The 16,504-nt window shown below is 44.8% G+C and overlaps 1 protein-coding gene across 1 annotated transcript in view; it reads right to left on the reverse strand.

Moving 5' to 3' along the window:
• The window catches only part of TMEM236 (transmembrane protein 236), a 46,710-nt gene extending 41,063 nt beyond the window's left edge, over positions 1–5,647 (reverse strand). The window contains exon 1 of the mRNA XM_032243956.1: positions 4,603–5,647. Within this exon, the coding sequence (XP_032099847.1) occupies positions 4,603–4,859 (257 nt within the window). The 5' untranslated portion in view covers positions 4,860–5,647. The remainder of the gene's footprint in view (positions 1–4,602) is intronic.
• Positions 5,648–16,504: the final 10,857 nt, after the last annotated feature.

Consider the following 16,504-nt stretch of genomic DNA (forward strand, 5'->3'; position numbering starts at 1 on the left):
TAATCTCAATTGCCCCAGGAGATTGGGACCTTGCCCTTCAAAGAGGCAGTTTCAGATGGTGGCTAGAGGTACCCATTATGGGGTCAGACTTAGGTCCAAAGGCTGGCTCTTCCACTCTCTCTAGTTCACTGACTTGGGGAGAATTGTTGAACCTCTCTAATCAGCAGTTTTATCTTGGGAATAATAATGATAAACTTATAAAAATTCCACTTTAGGCCGGGCGCGGTGGCTCAAGCCTGTAATCCCAGCACTTTGGGAGGCCGAGGCGGGTGGATCATGAGGTCAAGAGATCGAGGCCATCCTGGTCAACATGGTGAAACCCCGTCTCTACTAAAAATACAAAAAATTAGCTGGGCATGGTGGCGCGTGCCTGTAATCCCAGCTACTGAGGAGGTTGAGGCAGGAGAATTGCCTGAACCCAGGAGGCGGAGGTTGCGGTGAGCCAAGATCGCGCCATTGCACTCCAGCCTGGGTAACAAGAGTGAAGCTCCGTCTCAAAAAAAAAAAAAAAAAAAAAAAAATTCCACTTTAGGCCAGACACAGTGGTTTATGCCTGTAATCCCAGCACTTTGGGAGGTCGAGGTGGGTGGATCATCTGAGGTCAGGAGTTTGAGGCCAGCCTGGCCAACATGGCGAAAACCCATATCTATTAAAAATACAAAAATCAGGCAGGTGTGGCTGTGCACACCTGCAATCCCAGCTACTCAGAAAACTGAGACAAGAGAATTGTTTGAACCTGGGGGGGCAGAGGTTACAGCGAGCCAAGATCTCTCCACTGCGCTCCAGCCTAGGTGACAGAGCCAGACTCCTCAAAAAAAAAAAAAAAAATCTACTTTATGAGGTGAAGTAGATATTTCTCTCTCTTTTTGTTTTTCAGAGACGGGGTCTCACTCTGTCACTCAGGTTGGAGCAGTGGTGCAATCATAGATCACTGCAGGCTCAAACTCCTGGGCTGAAGCCAACCTCTTGAATAGCCAGGACTACAGGCACGTACCACCACACCCTGCCGATTTTGTAATGTTTTGTAGAGATGAGGTTTCACTACGTTGTCCTTGCTGCTCTCTAACTCCGGGCTTGAATCAGTCCTCCCAGCTAGGCCTCCCAAAGTGTTGGGATTACAGGTGTGAGCCACTGCACCCGGCCTAGGAAGTACATATTTCTGTACCACCTCAGATCAGTACTTACATGGCATATAATCAACGATCTGTGAAGAATGAATTACAATAGCCTAATAATAATAACAGTAAGTTACATAGGAAGGTTTGCTGCCTAAATGACATTCAGAATCTAGTCCCAGGGATCTGAGTCAATGTGAACACAAAAAAACAGAACACGAAAAACCCAAGAGCTTTTTTCTGGGCAGTGGTGGGCCAGTTTTCCACTGGTTTATTTCTGTTGTCATTTAAACCTTCCACCATTCCCTCAAAATTCCAACCCAGCCAGGAATCTCAGATGGTCAAAGCCACTCCTATAGGGTGTGAGAGGTGCAGGGCCCAGTCTGGCTCCCGGCTACCCCTTAGGTGGCCCTGGGGCTCTGGTTAAGGTCTGGGAGGCCTCTAAACCCTACTGATAAAAGCAGTGCCAACAACAAAATGCTTTATTTCCAGAAATCCCTTAAGACCCCTGCTCCCGGGGAAACAAAAGTCTCCCGGTGAGGTTCGCAGGAGGGGCCACGTCCAGGATCAGTAGCTAAAGAGGGTGTCATGAATTTCACGTGTCAGCTCGCCTTCAGCATCCTCCCAACTGCAGTAATGGTATTTCTAGCTCTAGTGCAGCGTCTATTATTTGTACATTTCTGCCAGTGTGTATGTGCAAGTTCCCAGTAATTCACTGTTCACATGTGATGAGTGTTGTTCACTTCCAAAATAAAACATCGGCAGGGCACAGTGGCTCACACCTGTAATCCCAATGCTTTGGGAGGCCGAGGCAGGTGGATCACCTGAGGTCAGGAGTTCAAGCCCAGCCTGGCCAACATGGTAAAACCCTGTCTCTACTAAAAATGCAAAAAAAAAAAAAAAAAAAAAATTGCCAGGAGTGGTGACAGGTGCCTGTAATCCTAGCTACTCGGGTGGCTGAGGCAGTAGTATCACTTAAACCTGGGAGGCGAAAGTTGCAGTGAGCCGAGATCGCGCTACCATGCTCCAGCCTGAACAAGAGTGAAACTCCGTCTTAAATAAATAAATAAAATAAAACATCAGTATGCAAGAAAAATTAACTTATCAAAGAAAACAGAGAGGTCCTAGATGAGTAAGAATCAGACGTGAAGCTCTAAATGGAAAAATATATTGATATCAGAGGCTCTCTGTTCTTGATGCCTTTATGTGGATCAGTAGAGCCATTAGCTAAGCTGCTAGTTAAATCAACACTAAATACTGGTTTATTTAAAATATCTCTATATTGTTATCGAAGCACTTTCCTCTCCTACAAGGGTAATAGAATTCACCTACATAGAAAATTATTTATTTTTAAAGTCTAAGTAGGCCAGCTTTGGTGGCTCACGCCTGTAATCTCAGCACTTTGGGAGGCCAAGATGGGTGGATTGTTTGAGACCAGCCTGAGCAACATGGCAAAACTTCACCTTTACAAAAACACAAACAAATTAGCCAGGTATGGTGGTGCACACCTGTAGTCCCAGCTACTCAGGAGGCTGAGGTGGGAGGATCACCTGAGCCCACTGGGGAGGTCGAGGCTGCAGTGAGCAATGATCATACCACTGCAATCTAGCCTGGGCAACAGAGCCACACCCTGTCTCAAAATATATAAACTGAAAACATATAAATAAGTAAATAAAAAGTCTAAAGGAACAGTTGTTTTAAAAAAAAACTTAAAGGTCAAAGTATGCCTTAGGCCTACAAAATGCAATGTAAATAATTAAAAGTAGACATTACTTTCAGTTTTATGCAAAATTAAAATTCTACATTATCATCTTGTGATAATGACTCGTATACGCTGACTGATAAGTTTATACAGTATAGTGTACAGGAGAATTAAGTCCAACATTTACTACTTAGGGCAGCATGAAATGGCACCAACTCCAGTCTTACTAACCCACCTCCTGTGTTATTATCACTCAGTATGAATGACTGTAGAAAAATAACAGAAGCTACCATAATATCCATACATTTACAGAAGCAGTAATTCTAACCTTCCATCAATCTCACATTATATACTTATGCTCCGCTCACATCCTTACCCATAGTACCTTAGAACATATCTTTCAGGAATTCTTACACACTGTCAGTGCGAGTCTAAATTAGTTTAGTCATTGCGGAAGACAGTGTGGTGACTCCTCAAAGACCTAAAGACGGAAATACCATTTGACCCAGCAATCCCAATACTGGGTGTATACCCAAAGGAATAGAAATCATTCTATTACACAGACACATGCACCCGTATGTTCGTTGAAGTACTATTCACAGTAGCAAAGACATGAAATCAACCTAAATGTCCATCAGTGATAGACTGGATAAAGAAAATGTGGTATATATACTCCATAGAATACTATGCAACCATGAAAAAGAATGAGATCATGTCCTTTGCAGGGACACGGATGTCCTTAATACCTAGGTGATGAAATAATCTGTACAACAAACCCCCATGACACAAGTTAACCTAGGTAACAAACCTGGGCTTGTACCCCCAAACTTAAAAGTTAAAACAAACTGCAAACAAATGTATCTGAAAGCATCACTGGGATTCCCTGCTAAAGAACTCTTTTACAAGCTGGGCATGGTGGCTCACTCCTGTAATCCTAGCACTATGGGAGGCAGAGGAGGGTGGATCATTTGAGATCAGGAGTTCGAGACCAGCCTGGCCAACACGGAAACCCCGTCTCTACTAAACTACAAAAATTAGCTGGGTGTGGTGGTTCAACCCTGTTAAATAATCTGTACAACGAACCCCCATGACACAAGTTAACCTATGTAACAAACCTGAGCTTGTACCGCTTAACTTAAAAGTTAAAACAAACAACCAATGGCCAGGCACGGTGGCTCACGCCTATAATCCCAGCACTTTGGGAGGCCAAGGCAGGCAGATCACGAAGTTAGGAGTTCAAGACCAGTTTACTAAAAATACAAAAATCAGCTGGGCATGGTGGCCCATGCCTGTAACCCCACCTACTCGGGAGGCTGAGGCAGGAGAATCACTTAAACCCGGGAGGCAGGAGTTGCAGTGAGCCAAGATTGGGCCACTGCACTCCAGCCTGGGTGACAGAGCGAGACTCCATCTCAACAAAAACAAACAACAAACAAATGTATCTTTGAAAGCATCATGGGGATTCTGTGCTAAAAAATTCTTTTATGGGCCAGGTGCAGTAGCTGACTTCTGTAATCCTAGCAATTTGGGAGGCCGAGGCAGATGGATCACTTGAGGTCAGGAGTTCAAGACCAGCCTGGCCAACATGGTGAAAACCCGTCTCTACTAAAAATATAAAAATTAGACAGGCATGGTGGCATGTGCCTGTAATCCCAGCTATTCTGAAGGCTGAGGCAGGAGAATCACTTGAACCTCAGAGGCGCAGGTCACAGTAAGCCAAGGTTGCACTCCAGCCTGGGCAACAGAGCAAGACTCCATATTGAAAAAGAAAATTATTTTACTTACCATCCTTTGATCTTTTTGTAAAGATAACGTTTCTTATGCAGGAGAACTTTTACAGGAACCCATATCAGTAGAGTCACCAGCGCAACATAGGCAATAGAACAGGAGACGACCAGCCAGTAGTGTGTGTTCTCGGATCTGGCCCTTGTTCCTTGGTAGGCGGTGGCAAACTGTTCCGTGATCACAAGTGTAGGGACAGAGAAAGCAGCAAACTCTAGGAGCTCAAAAACCACAAACTTAATGAGCCTTCCAGAAGCCATCCCGAGGAAAAGCAAGGTGCCACGCACCTGGGACTCTCTCTCTGACTGTGGGCAGCATACGGATCCACAGATACTGAACTAGGATCAAGTTCCTTGTCCTCGACTCGCTAACCAGTGACTTTTTATTCTTTTATTGACCCTCATACGGTTCAATAATCTCCTAACTTAACAACCGTGATCTCTTAAAGGAACAGGACTGTTGTGGAAGTGATCACTCAATGTATTTGCACTTCCATTATTAGAAGTCAGATGAACTCCAGAGCATGCCTGGGAGCCCGAGTAAAATCAGGGTTTTAAAAATGTGTTTACTGCTAATGTTAGCACCAAACCATTTGTGTAATAGTCAACTCTTGTTAGGTAAACCTGCTGGAATACTATAATTTTAGAGTTAAAGGGGAATAGATAGAATCAAATCCTCTATTTTTACATAAAAGCAAACTCAGGCAAAAAGAGATACTCAAACCTAAGTGTTCATCTTGGAAAACTACGCCTCCCTTTCAACTGCTTGAAAAGGGAGTGTAAATTCACTTTGTCAACTTTCTCACCAGGATTCTCCCTGATACTTAAGATATTCATTCGTTATTGTGCATTAGTTGTCAAATAACACAGATTAATGTTATTTTTGCTTTGCTGCTCAGCAAACTAAAATGGTGACATTAGAAACCTGTTATCAGGACGAACACATTAAGAGCTATCTATAACTAGCTCAAGCGCATATCAAATATTTAAAAGACAACAATTGTCTCCATGAGTATCCTTCCTTCAAAAAACATAGTTGAGGCCAGGCATGATGGCTCACACCTGTAATCCCAGCACTTTGTGAAGCCAAGGCAGGTGAATCACCTGAGATCGGGAGTTTGAGACCAGCCTGACCAACATGGTAAAACCACATCTCTACTTAAATGTATATACATATAAAACTAGCCAGGAGTGGTGGTACATGCCTGTAATCCCAGCTATTCGGGAGGCTGAGGCAGGAGAATCGCTCGAACCTGGGAGGCAGAGGTTGCAGTGAGCTGTGATTGTGCCATTGCACTCCAGCCTGGGCAACAAGAGCAAAACTCCATCTCAAAAGCAAAAACAATACAAAATGTAGATAGGCATGGTGGCACATGCCTGTAATCCCAGCTACTTGGGAGGCTGAGGCAGGAGAATCACTTGAACCGAGGAGGCTGAGGTTGCAGTGAGCCGAGATCATGCCACTGCACTCCAGTCTGGGTGACAGAGCACGACACCGTCTCAAAAAAAAAAAAAAAAAAAAAAAAAAAAACCATATCTGAGCACCTACACCTACAATGAGCATTTTGTGTGTGTTAGGAAGTGGAGATGAATGAGTGACAGAAGATCCTCTCCTGAAAGTGCCTGAGGTCCAACAGAGGAGATAAACTGAGGACAACAAAAAACTGAGGTCAGAAGCGTAAACAAAGCACCGTGGTGACACCTGGGGGAACTTCACCTAGCTTCACCTTGGGGTTGTGGGAAGGGGACGGGCACGTAAGCATGGTCAGGATGGACAGGGGCACTGCGGTGTCAGTGACATTTCAGACAGAGCCAAGGATGCTGCAGTGGTTCATGAGAATCTGGTGTGGCACAGCAGGAAATAGGAGAAGGCAATGTTAGAAAAATGGTTTGGTGGGGGGGCAGGTGCAGTGGCTCACACCTGTAACTCTGGCACTTTAGGAGACCAAGGTGGGTTGATAGCTTGAGGAGGCCAGGAGTTTGAGACCAGCCTGGGCAACATGGTGAAACCTCTTCTCTACAAAAAATTAGCCAGGCTCAGTGTGGTATGCCTGTGGTCTCAGCTACTCTGGAGGCTGAGGTGGGAGGATTGCTAGAGCCTGGGAGGTCGAGGCTGCAGTGAGCTATGATCGTGCCACAGCACTCCAGCCTGAGCAACAACGTGAGACCCTGCAACAACAACAATAAAATAGGTTGGGGTCATAATGTAGTGTCCCATTAAGGGTTTGGTCTGTGTGTGTAGCTGGCAGTAAAAAAGCGAGGTTTTCTGAACACAGTAGCCCTTTGTTCATCACAAACGGAGCGGGAGGGACGAGGGAGGCATCACACTAGCAGACATTGAGCCCCGTCCCTTCTGCGGCTTTCCCTGTGCCTGCTGTCACACTGATGCAGACCGTATTTCTCTAGGCTTCTCTCTCTCAAGGCCCTCGGCAGAAGGGACCCTGCCCTACCAGACTTCGAGGGTGCATGGGAGGCTCCTGGATGGGTGTCTTCTGCTCTCCCACTGCAGGACAATGAGTCAAGGGCTTCTTCAAGCCATCTAGTTATTTTATTTGAACTTGGATTTTGACTCCATTGAAGTTCAGCAGAAGTTCTTTCAAGCCAAAGAAGAGACTCGGAAGAACAGTGATAAAATACGAAGGTCGGGTAGAGACCCATCTGGGCAGCAGTTCTGTCGTCAACTACTTCTTTATTTTGAAGTGCAGTCTCGCTCTGTCATCAGGCTGGAGTGCAGTGGTGTGACCTCAGCTCACTGCAACCTCTGCTTCCCAGGTTCAAGCGATTCTCCTGACTCAGCCTCCCGAGTAGCTGGGGCTACAGGTGTTCACCACCATGCCCAGCTAATTTTTGTATTTTTCGTAGAGACAGGGTTTTGCTATGTTGGTCAGGCTGGTCTCAAACTCCTGACCTCAGGTGATCTGCCCGCCTCAGCCTCCCACAGTGCTGGGATCACAGGCGTGAGCCACCATACCCCGTTATCAACTACTTCTAATAGCCTATCATTGACATCAATTGTCAGTATCATCCCTGATGAGAATGCCTATTTAAATGATACTGCATATGAATTAAATTTTAAACTAACACTCCATCCTGAGTCACTAGCACTCTGTTGAATCATTACTTCTGCTACAAATTTTGTGTATGAATAGGAATTATTGAGCATTTGTAGAGAGTTATTGAATAAAAATAGCTTGGCTTTTGAAAAAGAAGTCTTTTGCCCAGGTCTATAATCCCATTTTGAATGCTCAATTTTTACTTCCATTCACGAGAATTTAAAACTGACACTAGCTTTCTGTTTCTCACCTGTGACATTCCTGTCATTCATAATCTTCCTTCACCTTTACCTTATTTTTTAATTTTTTGAAACAACGTCTCGCTCTGTCGCCCAGGCTGGAATGCGATGGTTCAATCTCAGGTCACTGCAACCTCTGTCTCCTGGGTTCAAGTGATTCTCCTGCCTCAGCCACCCTAGTAGCTAGGATTACAAGCACCCACCATTACACTTGGCTAATTTTCATATTTTTAGTAGAGACAGGGTTTCACCATATTGGTCAGTCTGGTCTCGAACTCCTGGCCTCAAGTGATCCACCCACCTCAGCCTCCCAAAGTGATGGGATTATAGGCATGAGCCACTGCTCCCAGCCACCTTTACCTTTAAAGGTGACACCAGGAGTGTTAGCATTCATGTGACATGACCTGTGGCCGGTGTTCTCTACGTCCTGGAATGCTCTGGTCACTGGCTGTGCTTTCTTCAGGAGGAAGGCTGTGATTCTCGCTTGCTGCCAGCCATGAGCCCAACTCCATGTAAAGAAACAGTTGAGTGTGTTCACATTGTCCATTGAATACTTCCCATGTGCAGACCATAGCAGTCCCTGTTAACTCATGCTCTGCCTAGGGAGATAACGCAAGTGCTCTGGAAAGACCCAAAGACACTGGTGGAGTAAGTACACAGGGCAAGTTAGGGCTGGGAAGGGTGACCCGCCCACAGTCCATGTCCCCTCACCAGCCACATCTCCTTGAATGAATGGGCCCTGAGCTATAGAGTGTCCAGCAAGCTATATGGAGCCTGGCATAAACCAGATCAATCAGATTCTCACTTAGGAATTTTTTCAAATCAAAACACCTTTTTTTTTTTTTTTTTTTTTTGAGACAGAGTCTTGCTCTGTCACTCAGACTGGAGTGCAGTGGCACAATCACAGCTCTCTGCAACGTCCACCCCCGGGGTTCAAGCGATTGTCCAGCCTCAGCCTCCTGAGTACCTGGGATTACAGGCATCCCCCACTATGCCCAACTAATTTTTGTATTTTAGTAGAGATGGGGTTTCGCCATGTTGGCCAGGCTGGTGTCAAACTCCTGACCTCAAGTGATCCACCTGCCTTGGCCTCCCAAAGTGCTGGGATTACAGGCGTGAGCCACCGTGCCTGGCCTCAAAACACCTTGGGTGCTTGTAGGGCGCTACAAATGATATAATGCCCTTATGTCATTCATTTATACACTGGGTCCCCTACAAAACCATGAGCTCCTGGGAAGCAGACAGCATCTGCTTTTCATCTGTGTATCCTCATTTCTCAGTGCAGTGCTTAGCACACAACAGTCCCCTAATACATATTCCTGGAAGGAAGGAATGCGTCAATGAAGTATAAGAGACGTAGAGACAGCCAGGCACAGCGGCTCATGCCTGTAATCCCACAATTTTGCGAGGTTGAGGAGGGTGGATCGCTTGAGCCCAGGAATTCAAGACCAACCTGGGCAACATGGCGAAACCCCGTCTCTATGAAAAATACAAGAATTATCTGGGCATGGTGGTGCACACCTGTAGTCCCAGCTGCTCAGGAGGCTGAAGAGGGAGGCTCGCTTGAGCCCAGGAGGTTGAGACACGATTGCACCACTGCACTTCAAACCTGGGCAACGGAGTAACACCCTGTCCTCTTCCCAGCTCAAAAAGAGAGAGAAGTAGCGAGTTAGGAATAAAAATAAGAATTTTTTTTTTTAAGAAACAAGAATTAGGCAGAAAAGAAAAGAAGAGAGAAGTAGGCAGCAAAGAGAATGTGCAGGGATTTGATCACGGTTAACTCTTTTTATTCCAAGGAAATGCTGCCTCCCATGCTGACATTTCCAAAGGAGGAATCACGTTCTGTCACTCTCAATTCAATCTGTTCACTCAGTCTACAGGCTTCAGTTGCCTCGCTCGGTCCTTCTTACTCTCGCAATGCATGGGCTCCAAATAAAGCTACCAGATCTCTTCATAGCATGGCTCCTTGGGTTCTCAAGGTAAAAAAGACAAAGTCCCTGTGGACTGCAGAATTGATTCATCTCAGTATGCCTGCTGAAAAAGACTGGGACCCTTTCCAAGCATTCACCAAGGCTTCAGAGATGTGAAGGCTGCAATATTTCCCCAGCCTACTCCAATCTGTGGGTCTGCAAAAAGTACACATGCCCTAACGGGTTTGCAGCATGAATGACGGAGACTGGTGAGAACTGTCTGGTATTTGCCTGGTCCAAGGCGGAGCCTTCAATCATGTCAGTCTTCAGCCCTTTTTTTCTGATGCAAAGTCTCACTCTGTTCCCCAAGCTAGAGTGCAGTGGTGTAATCTGGGCTCACTTCAACCTCTGCCACCCGGGTTCAAGCAATTCTCCTGCCTCAGCCTCCTGAGTAGCTGGGATTACAGGCACTTACCAGCGCACCCAGCTAATTTTTGTAGTTTTCAGTGGAGACAGGGTTTCACCATCTTGGCCAGGCTGGTCTTGAACTCCTGACCTCATGATCCACCCGCCTCAGCCTTCCAAAGTGCTGGATTACAGGCATGAGCCACCGCGCCTGACCGTCTTCAGCCCTTTTAAGGTGTCATTTGCCTGAATGTTACAGAAAGGTTTAGGAGGCAGTGAAGGTTCCTTCATGAGGGACAGAGCAACTAGCAAGCTTGGCAAAGAAGAAGAACACTTATGCCAACACCAAGCTACCGGGAGGAAATAATCCCAGGCCCCTGACTTGGAGAAAAAGACAATGGGAGATGAAAGAAGGTTTAAGATCACCTACCCTTCAGCTGGGACCCGTTTACTCCAATCCTCCAATCCTGATTCCTGCCCTTCTAAGTCCTCTGTTGAATCTGCCATGCAATTGCACTGCGGTAACTGGAAGGACATGGAAGGGGACATTTTCAATCCACCCAAATTCTTTACTTGGATTAACCCAGTACTGATTCAAGGAACTCTGCGCCTTAGTTTGCTGCTCTTTAATGCTGGGTTTAACAACTTCCTGCTAGGAAACAGATTTGGGTTTCTGAAGCTGGATCCGTGGTGAAAAGACTGAGTCCTGTGGTTAGAGTTCACTTCCACGTAGGAGTGTTGATGCAGTGTTTTTTATTTTAGTAAGCAGAAGATATCATTCTGTTCAGGGGAACACCTGTTCTCCACACTTCCAACTGTCATTTCCTTCCTGCAGGCAGGAAGTCAAAAATCGAGTCTCTAAAATTGTTGGTAAGATCATTTGTAATCTCAAGGTTTGTTCATTGTTTTCAGCGTAGGGTCTGTGAAACACAATGTACAAACTGCCAGGAATGTTCTGGCATATCCGTGGTTTGTTTCCTATGATCTTATGATGTGCAAAAAGGCAGGAACTAGTGGCAGTGAAACTGCTCTTGGGATCGAGCTGAATGTACATTAGCCTAGGGAAGAAGTGAAAGTATGTTCCTGGGCCTGATTTACTGTTTATTTAAAATTTCCACAGAGTTGCTGATCATTGTATGCAGGTATAAGCAAATAAATCACTTGAAGTGAATTTAGTGAGATGATGTTACTATCTGATATAAGCCCCCCTGACCAATTTTTGTTATCATAGTCCAGATTATGCTAAATACATACAATAGGAAAAAGTATCATTTCATCTGTCTGGCTGTCAGATCAGCAGCTTTGGAAAGGCAAAGATGACAGCGCATTCACTTTTGTAGCCCTTTTTATAACTGGTGACGCTGTTCTTGAAATTAACAAAATGTATAGGAAATCCTCACTTAGAAAAATAATTACGCTCCCTTCAAATGTCATTCCATTAAAATTTCCCAGATCTTAAAAGAGAAAGTGAATTAAAATTTCCCACTCCACTGTGTAGTCTTCATACAAATTGTGTGAATAGTAATGTATAAATGAACTAAAAAATTTTTAAAAAACAATATTAACGGAAAAAAGTAAGTCACTTCATTGTTTGCAACAATTCTCAAATTTCATTTCTCAAGGGACTAAAACAAGTTAGCCTTTTGGTATCCCAGAGTAACAAATTTAAGCAGACAAAAATGTAGGTATAACCCTAACCAATTAGCATAAATTCACCCCAAAGTTCACAAGGATGCCTTAACCTAAATTTCCCACATCTTCACTGTCGAGGACTTGATAAGTTTGAAACTCTCCAATTCTTCCTTAAGTAAGTTAAACTATCTTGAAATAACTATTAGTAGTCCTGCCCACCATGGCTTCACAAAATAAGTGAAAATGATCATTGTGCAGTTAATGCGATCACTGCGGATAAAAGTTAAAATTTCCACTTGATTTGCCTATATGCAGTGCTTCCCATCTCCACTGGGTGGCGCAGGTTTGGCTTGGTTTTGTTTTCATCACAATTTTTGAGTTGATATCTATAAATATATATGTATTTTCTTGAGACACAGTTTCACTCTGTTGTCCAGACTGGAGTGCTGTGGCGTGATCTCAGCTGACCGCAACCTCTGCCTCCTGGGTTCAGGTGATTCTCCTGCCTCAGCCTCCTGAGTAGCTGGGATTACAGGTGCATGCCACCACACCCAGCTCATTTTTGTATTATTACTAGTTTCATCGTGTTGACCAGGCTGGTCTTGAACTCCTGACCTCCAGTGATCTGCCCCCCTTCGGTCTCCCAAAGTGCTGGGACTACCGGTGTGAGCCACTGTGTCCGGCCTTGAATTAATATTTTAAAGGATATTGTAGGTTTGAAATCTTCCAACCTAAATAATTCCTTTTCAAAAGGTAGGCTATTAAGTTGTGGGCCTTGTGGAAGGTAATACGTTGTCTTGAACTATGTAAATTTGGTTCATTTAGTTTGACACTGAGTGAGGTAAGTCAGAGCTCATCTCAAAAGCCACTTAGATAAAAGCCCTAGATTTCACCATAATTGTCCACGCCCTCCACAATCTCTCCCCGACCACCTTTCTCTCTGACTTAATTTCCTCTCTCATTGTCCTCCTCAACGTTCTTCAAACACACCAAGCATAAAGGCTTCGGTTCGACTTTGCTTTGTTGTTCTCTTGGCCTGGAGAACTCCCCGGAGATATTCAAAAAGCCAACCGCCTCGCTTTCTTCAGGTCCGAAGGGACATTTTCTCAGGAAGACAACTTATCTAAAGTCTCAACGCCTCCCCCAGCTTCCTATCCCTCTCTCTGCCTCATTTTTACTACTTCACACTATCCAACGTCATATTTTACTTTTATGTTAACTGCCCGTCTCCCTCAGACTGGAATGTAAGTTTGACAGCAGGAATTTTTACAATTCTTTTTCTCTGAGACAGTTTCATTTTTGTCACCCAAGCTGGAATGCAATGGAGCAGCCTCGGCTCACTGTAACCTCTGCCTCCTGGATTCAAACGATTCTCCTGCCTCAGCCTCCCAAGTAGCTGGGATTACAGGCGCCTGCCACCACACCCAGCTAATTTTTTTTTTTTGTATTTTTAGTAGAGATGGGGTTTCACCATGTTGGCCAGGCTAGTCTCGAACTCTTGACCTCAGGTGATCTGCCTGCCTCACCCTCCCTAAGTGCTGGGATTACAGATGTAAGCCACTGTGCCCAGCGACAATGTCTCACTCTATTGCCAGGCTGGAGTGTGGTGGTGTAATCCTAGCTCACTGAAGCCTTGAACTTTTAGGCTCAAGTCATCCTCCCACCTCAGCCTCCTAAGTAACTGGGACTTAGGTGGTGCATACCCCCACCGTAACCACCACCTGGCTAATTTTTATGTAGTAGAGACAGGGGCTCATGCCACTGTATTCCAGCCTGGGCAACAGAGTGAGATTCTGTTTCAAAAAAAAAAAAAAAAATTACAATAAAATTCATTTAAAAATTGAATTGGCATTTATTTACAACTTACAAATCGGGACAGCATCACATTCTATAAAAAAGAATAAGAGCCTTGATGAGTAGAGCAGAAGAAACTGGCTGTATAGACAGAAAAGGGCTGAAGAAAGTAGAAATAAGAAATGAATAGCAGATTGGTCTTTCAAAAGTTACTTTCTTCCTACAGTTACATCAGAAGGGGCTTCCTTAGCATGTTGGCTCAGGTACTCGAGGCCCCTTCTGACTGGCTGCTATAATCTCCAGATTTTTGGAAAACTTCTCGAAGTTCAGTTTGATGACATGGCACTTTGAACCAGTGGCTGCATTTGGGTTTAGTCTGATCTGCTGGGAGCCTAGATCAAAATAATGGCCTCCCATAAATTTCATTTAACGTTAGTCTAGCTGGATTCTTTCAAAAGTCCTAACTGAAATACACTAACTTGGCTACAAAACACGGAGGTAACTGAAGACTGGATCTAATTACCCAGCGGCAAGCAATATCGGTCCCTATTTCTTCTTACCTTGCTTACATCCTAACCTTGTGCTGTAGTTTCCAATTTTCCCTTATTCATTTTACTTCCTTAAAGGTGGTGACAGTATCTTGTGTTGGGGGAACCCCAAGACCACCACTCGTTTCAATAATTTTCCAGGACTTACAGGAGTCTGACATGATTGTGCTCGGGGCTATGATTTTTTTTACACTGAAAGAACTTGAAGGAAAATCAGCAAAGGGAAATGGTACATGGGGTGATGTCCATGGGAAACCGGGTACCAGTTTGCATGGGTCCTCTCCCAGTTGAGTTAAACAGGACATGCTTAGTTCCCCACAGCAATGAATCATGACAATACATGAAATGTAGCCATCAGGAAAGCTCCTCAGAGACTCAGTGCCTGTGGTTGTTTTTGTTGTTGTTGTTTTTGAGACTGAGTCTGACCCTGTCGCCCAGGCTGGAGTGCAGTGGCACCATCTCGGCTCACTGCAACCTCCGTCTCCCAGGTTCAAGCAATTTTCCTGCCTCAGCCTCCTGAGTAGCTGGGACTACAGGCACCCACCACCATGCCTGGCTAATTTTTCTATTTTTAGTAGAGATGGGGTTTCACCATGTTGGCCAGGTAGGTCTTGAACTCCTGACCTCAGGTGACCCATCTGTGTCGGCCTCCCGAAGTGCTGGGATTACAGGCATGAGCCACTGCGCCTGGCCAGTGCCCATGGTTTTTACTGGGCGCTGGTCACTTAGGCACCTTCTGCCTGGAACCCACCAAAATTCTCAGCAGGAAAGCCATGTTCAACATAAACCACGGCATTCACGCCAACCGTTTAGGAACAGTGAGACACTCTTGTCAATTCTGGGAATTGTGGGAACCTGTAAACAGACCTTTCAAAAGGCAGCCATCCAGCCTGCTTGATTAACTGTGTTCCGCCCACTCACTACTTGTTAGATCCTGCTTGTGTTTAAACATCTGCTAAATTCTATTTTCACCATTATATCATTGCTAAAATGAAACAATGCGAATTAAATGAAAACATTAAACATACCAAAAATTAGGTACTTTTTTTTTTAGACAGTTTCACTCTGGCACCCAGGCTGGAGTGCAGTGGTGCAATCTCGGCTCACTGCAACCTCCGCCTCCTGGGTTCAAGCAATTCTCCTGCCTCAGCCTCCGGAGTAGCTGGGATTACAGATTTGAGCCACCACGACCAGCTAATTTTTAGTAGAGAGGGGGTGTCACCATGTTGGTCAGAACAGTCTTGATCTTTTGATCTTATGATCCACCCACCTGGGGCTCCCAAAGTGCCGGGATTATAGGTGTCACCTGTGAGTTCGGCCCAATTAGTTACATTTTTCAATCATTTGCATGTATATTTTTAAAAACTGTCTTGCCACTTCATTTGGGTACATTTTGTGTTCCTATATTATTTAAGCACGGATAAACCAATTTAATGTAAATACCTAGTCATCATTCTAATTACAGAAGTAAACAAAATGTAACAGTTTAAATCAACACCACAGAGGTAGTGGCCCAGGAATAATTTCCATTTTCAACATTTATGTATAATCTGACTCAAGGTATTTAAATTAATCTATATGCCCCTCCTCTGTAACAACAATACTTTGAACCTATATTACAAGGCCAGAATTAGATTGTTGATAGACTGATTCAGGCTACTAATAAATCACTAGTCTCAACAATTTAAAAAATTTGAGTGACTGGAACTGTGTGTGGTGGTGTGCTGTTCCTACAGTCTCAGCTACTTAAGAGGTTGAGATAGGAGAATCACTTGAGCCTAGGAGTTCAAAACCAGTCTGGGCAACATGGCAAGACCTTATCTCTTTTAAAAAACAAAATCTTGGCTAGGTACTATGGCTCACACCTGTAACCCCAGCACTTTGGGAAGCCAAGGTGGGTGGATCATGAGGTCAGAAGATCGAGACCATCCCGGCCAACATGGTGAAGCCCCGTATCTACTAAAAATAAAAAAATTAGCTGGGCATAGTAAACCTCCACATCCCAGGTTCAGGCAATTCTCCTGCCTCAGCCTCTCGAGTAGCTGGGATCAGAGGCATGCATCACCATACCCAGCTAATTTTGTATTTTTAGTAGAGATGGGGTTTCTCTATGTTGGTCAGGCTGGTCTCAAACTCCCGGCCTCAGGTGATCCACCCACCTCGGCCTCCCAAACTGCTGGGATCACAGGTGTGAGCCACTGTGTCTGGCCAAAACAACATTCGTGGGCCTATTTCTGTTGCTAAAGGCCTGCGGTGTCTATTTCGTGAGGGTTGACAGGAAAATGGCACCATGCAGGCTCGCTTCTGATACTGTCAGAAGACGCG

This window comes from Sapajus apella, unplaced genomic scaffold (genome assembly GCF_009761245.1).
Source record: "Sapajus apella isolate SASKATOON/1434 unplaced genomic scaffold, GSC_monkey_1.0 scaffold53, whole genome shotgun sequence".
NCBI lineage: Eukaryota > Metazoa > Chordata > Mammalia > Primates > Cebidae > Sapajus > Sapajus apella.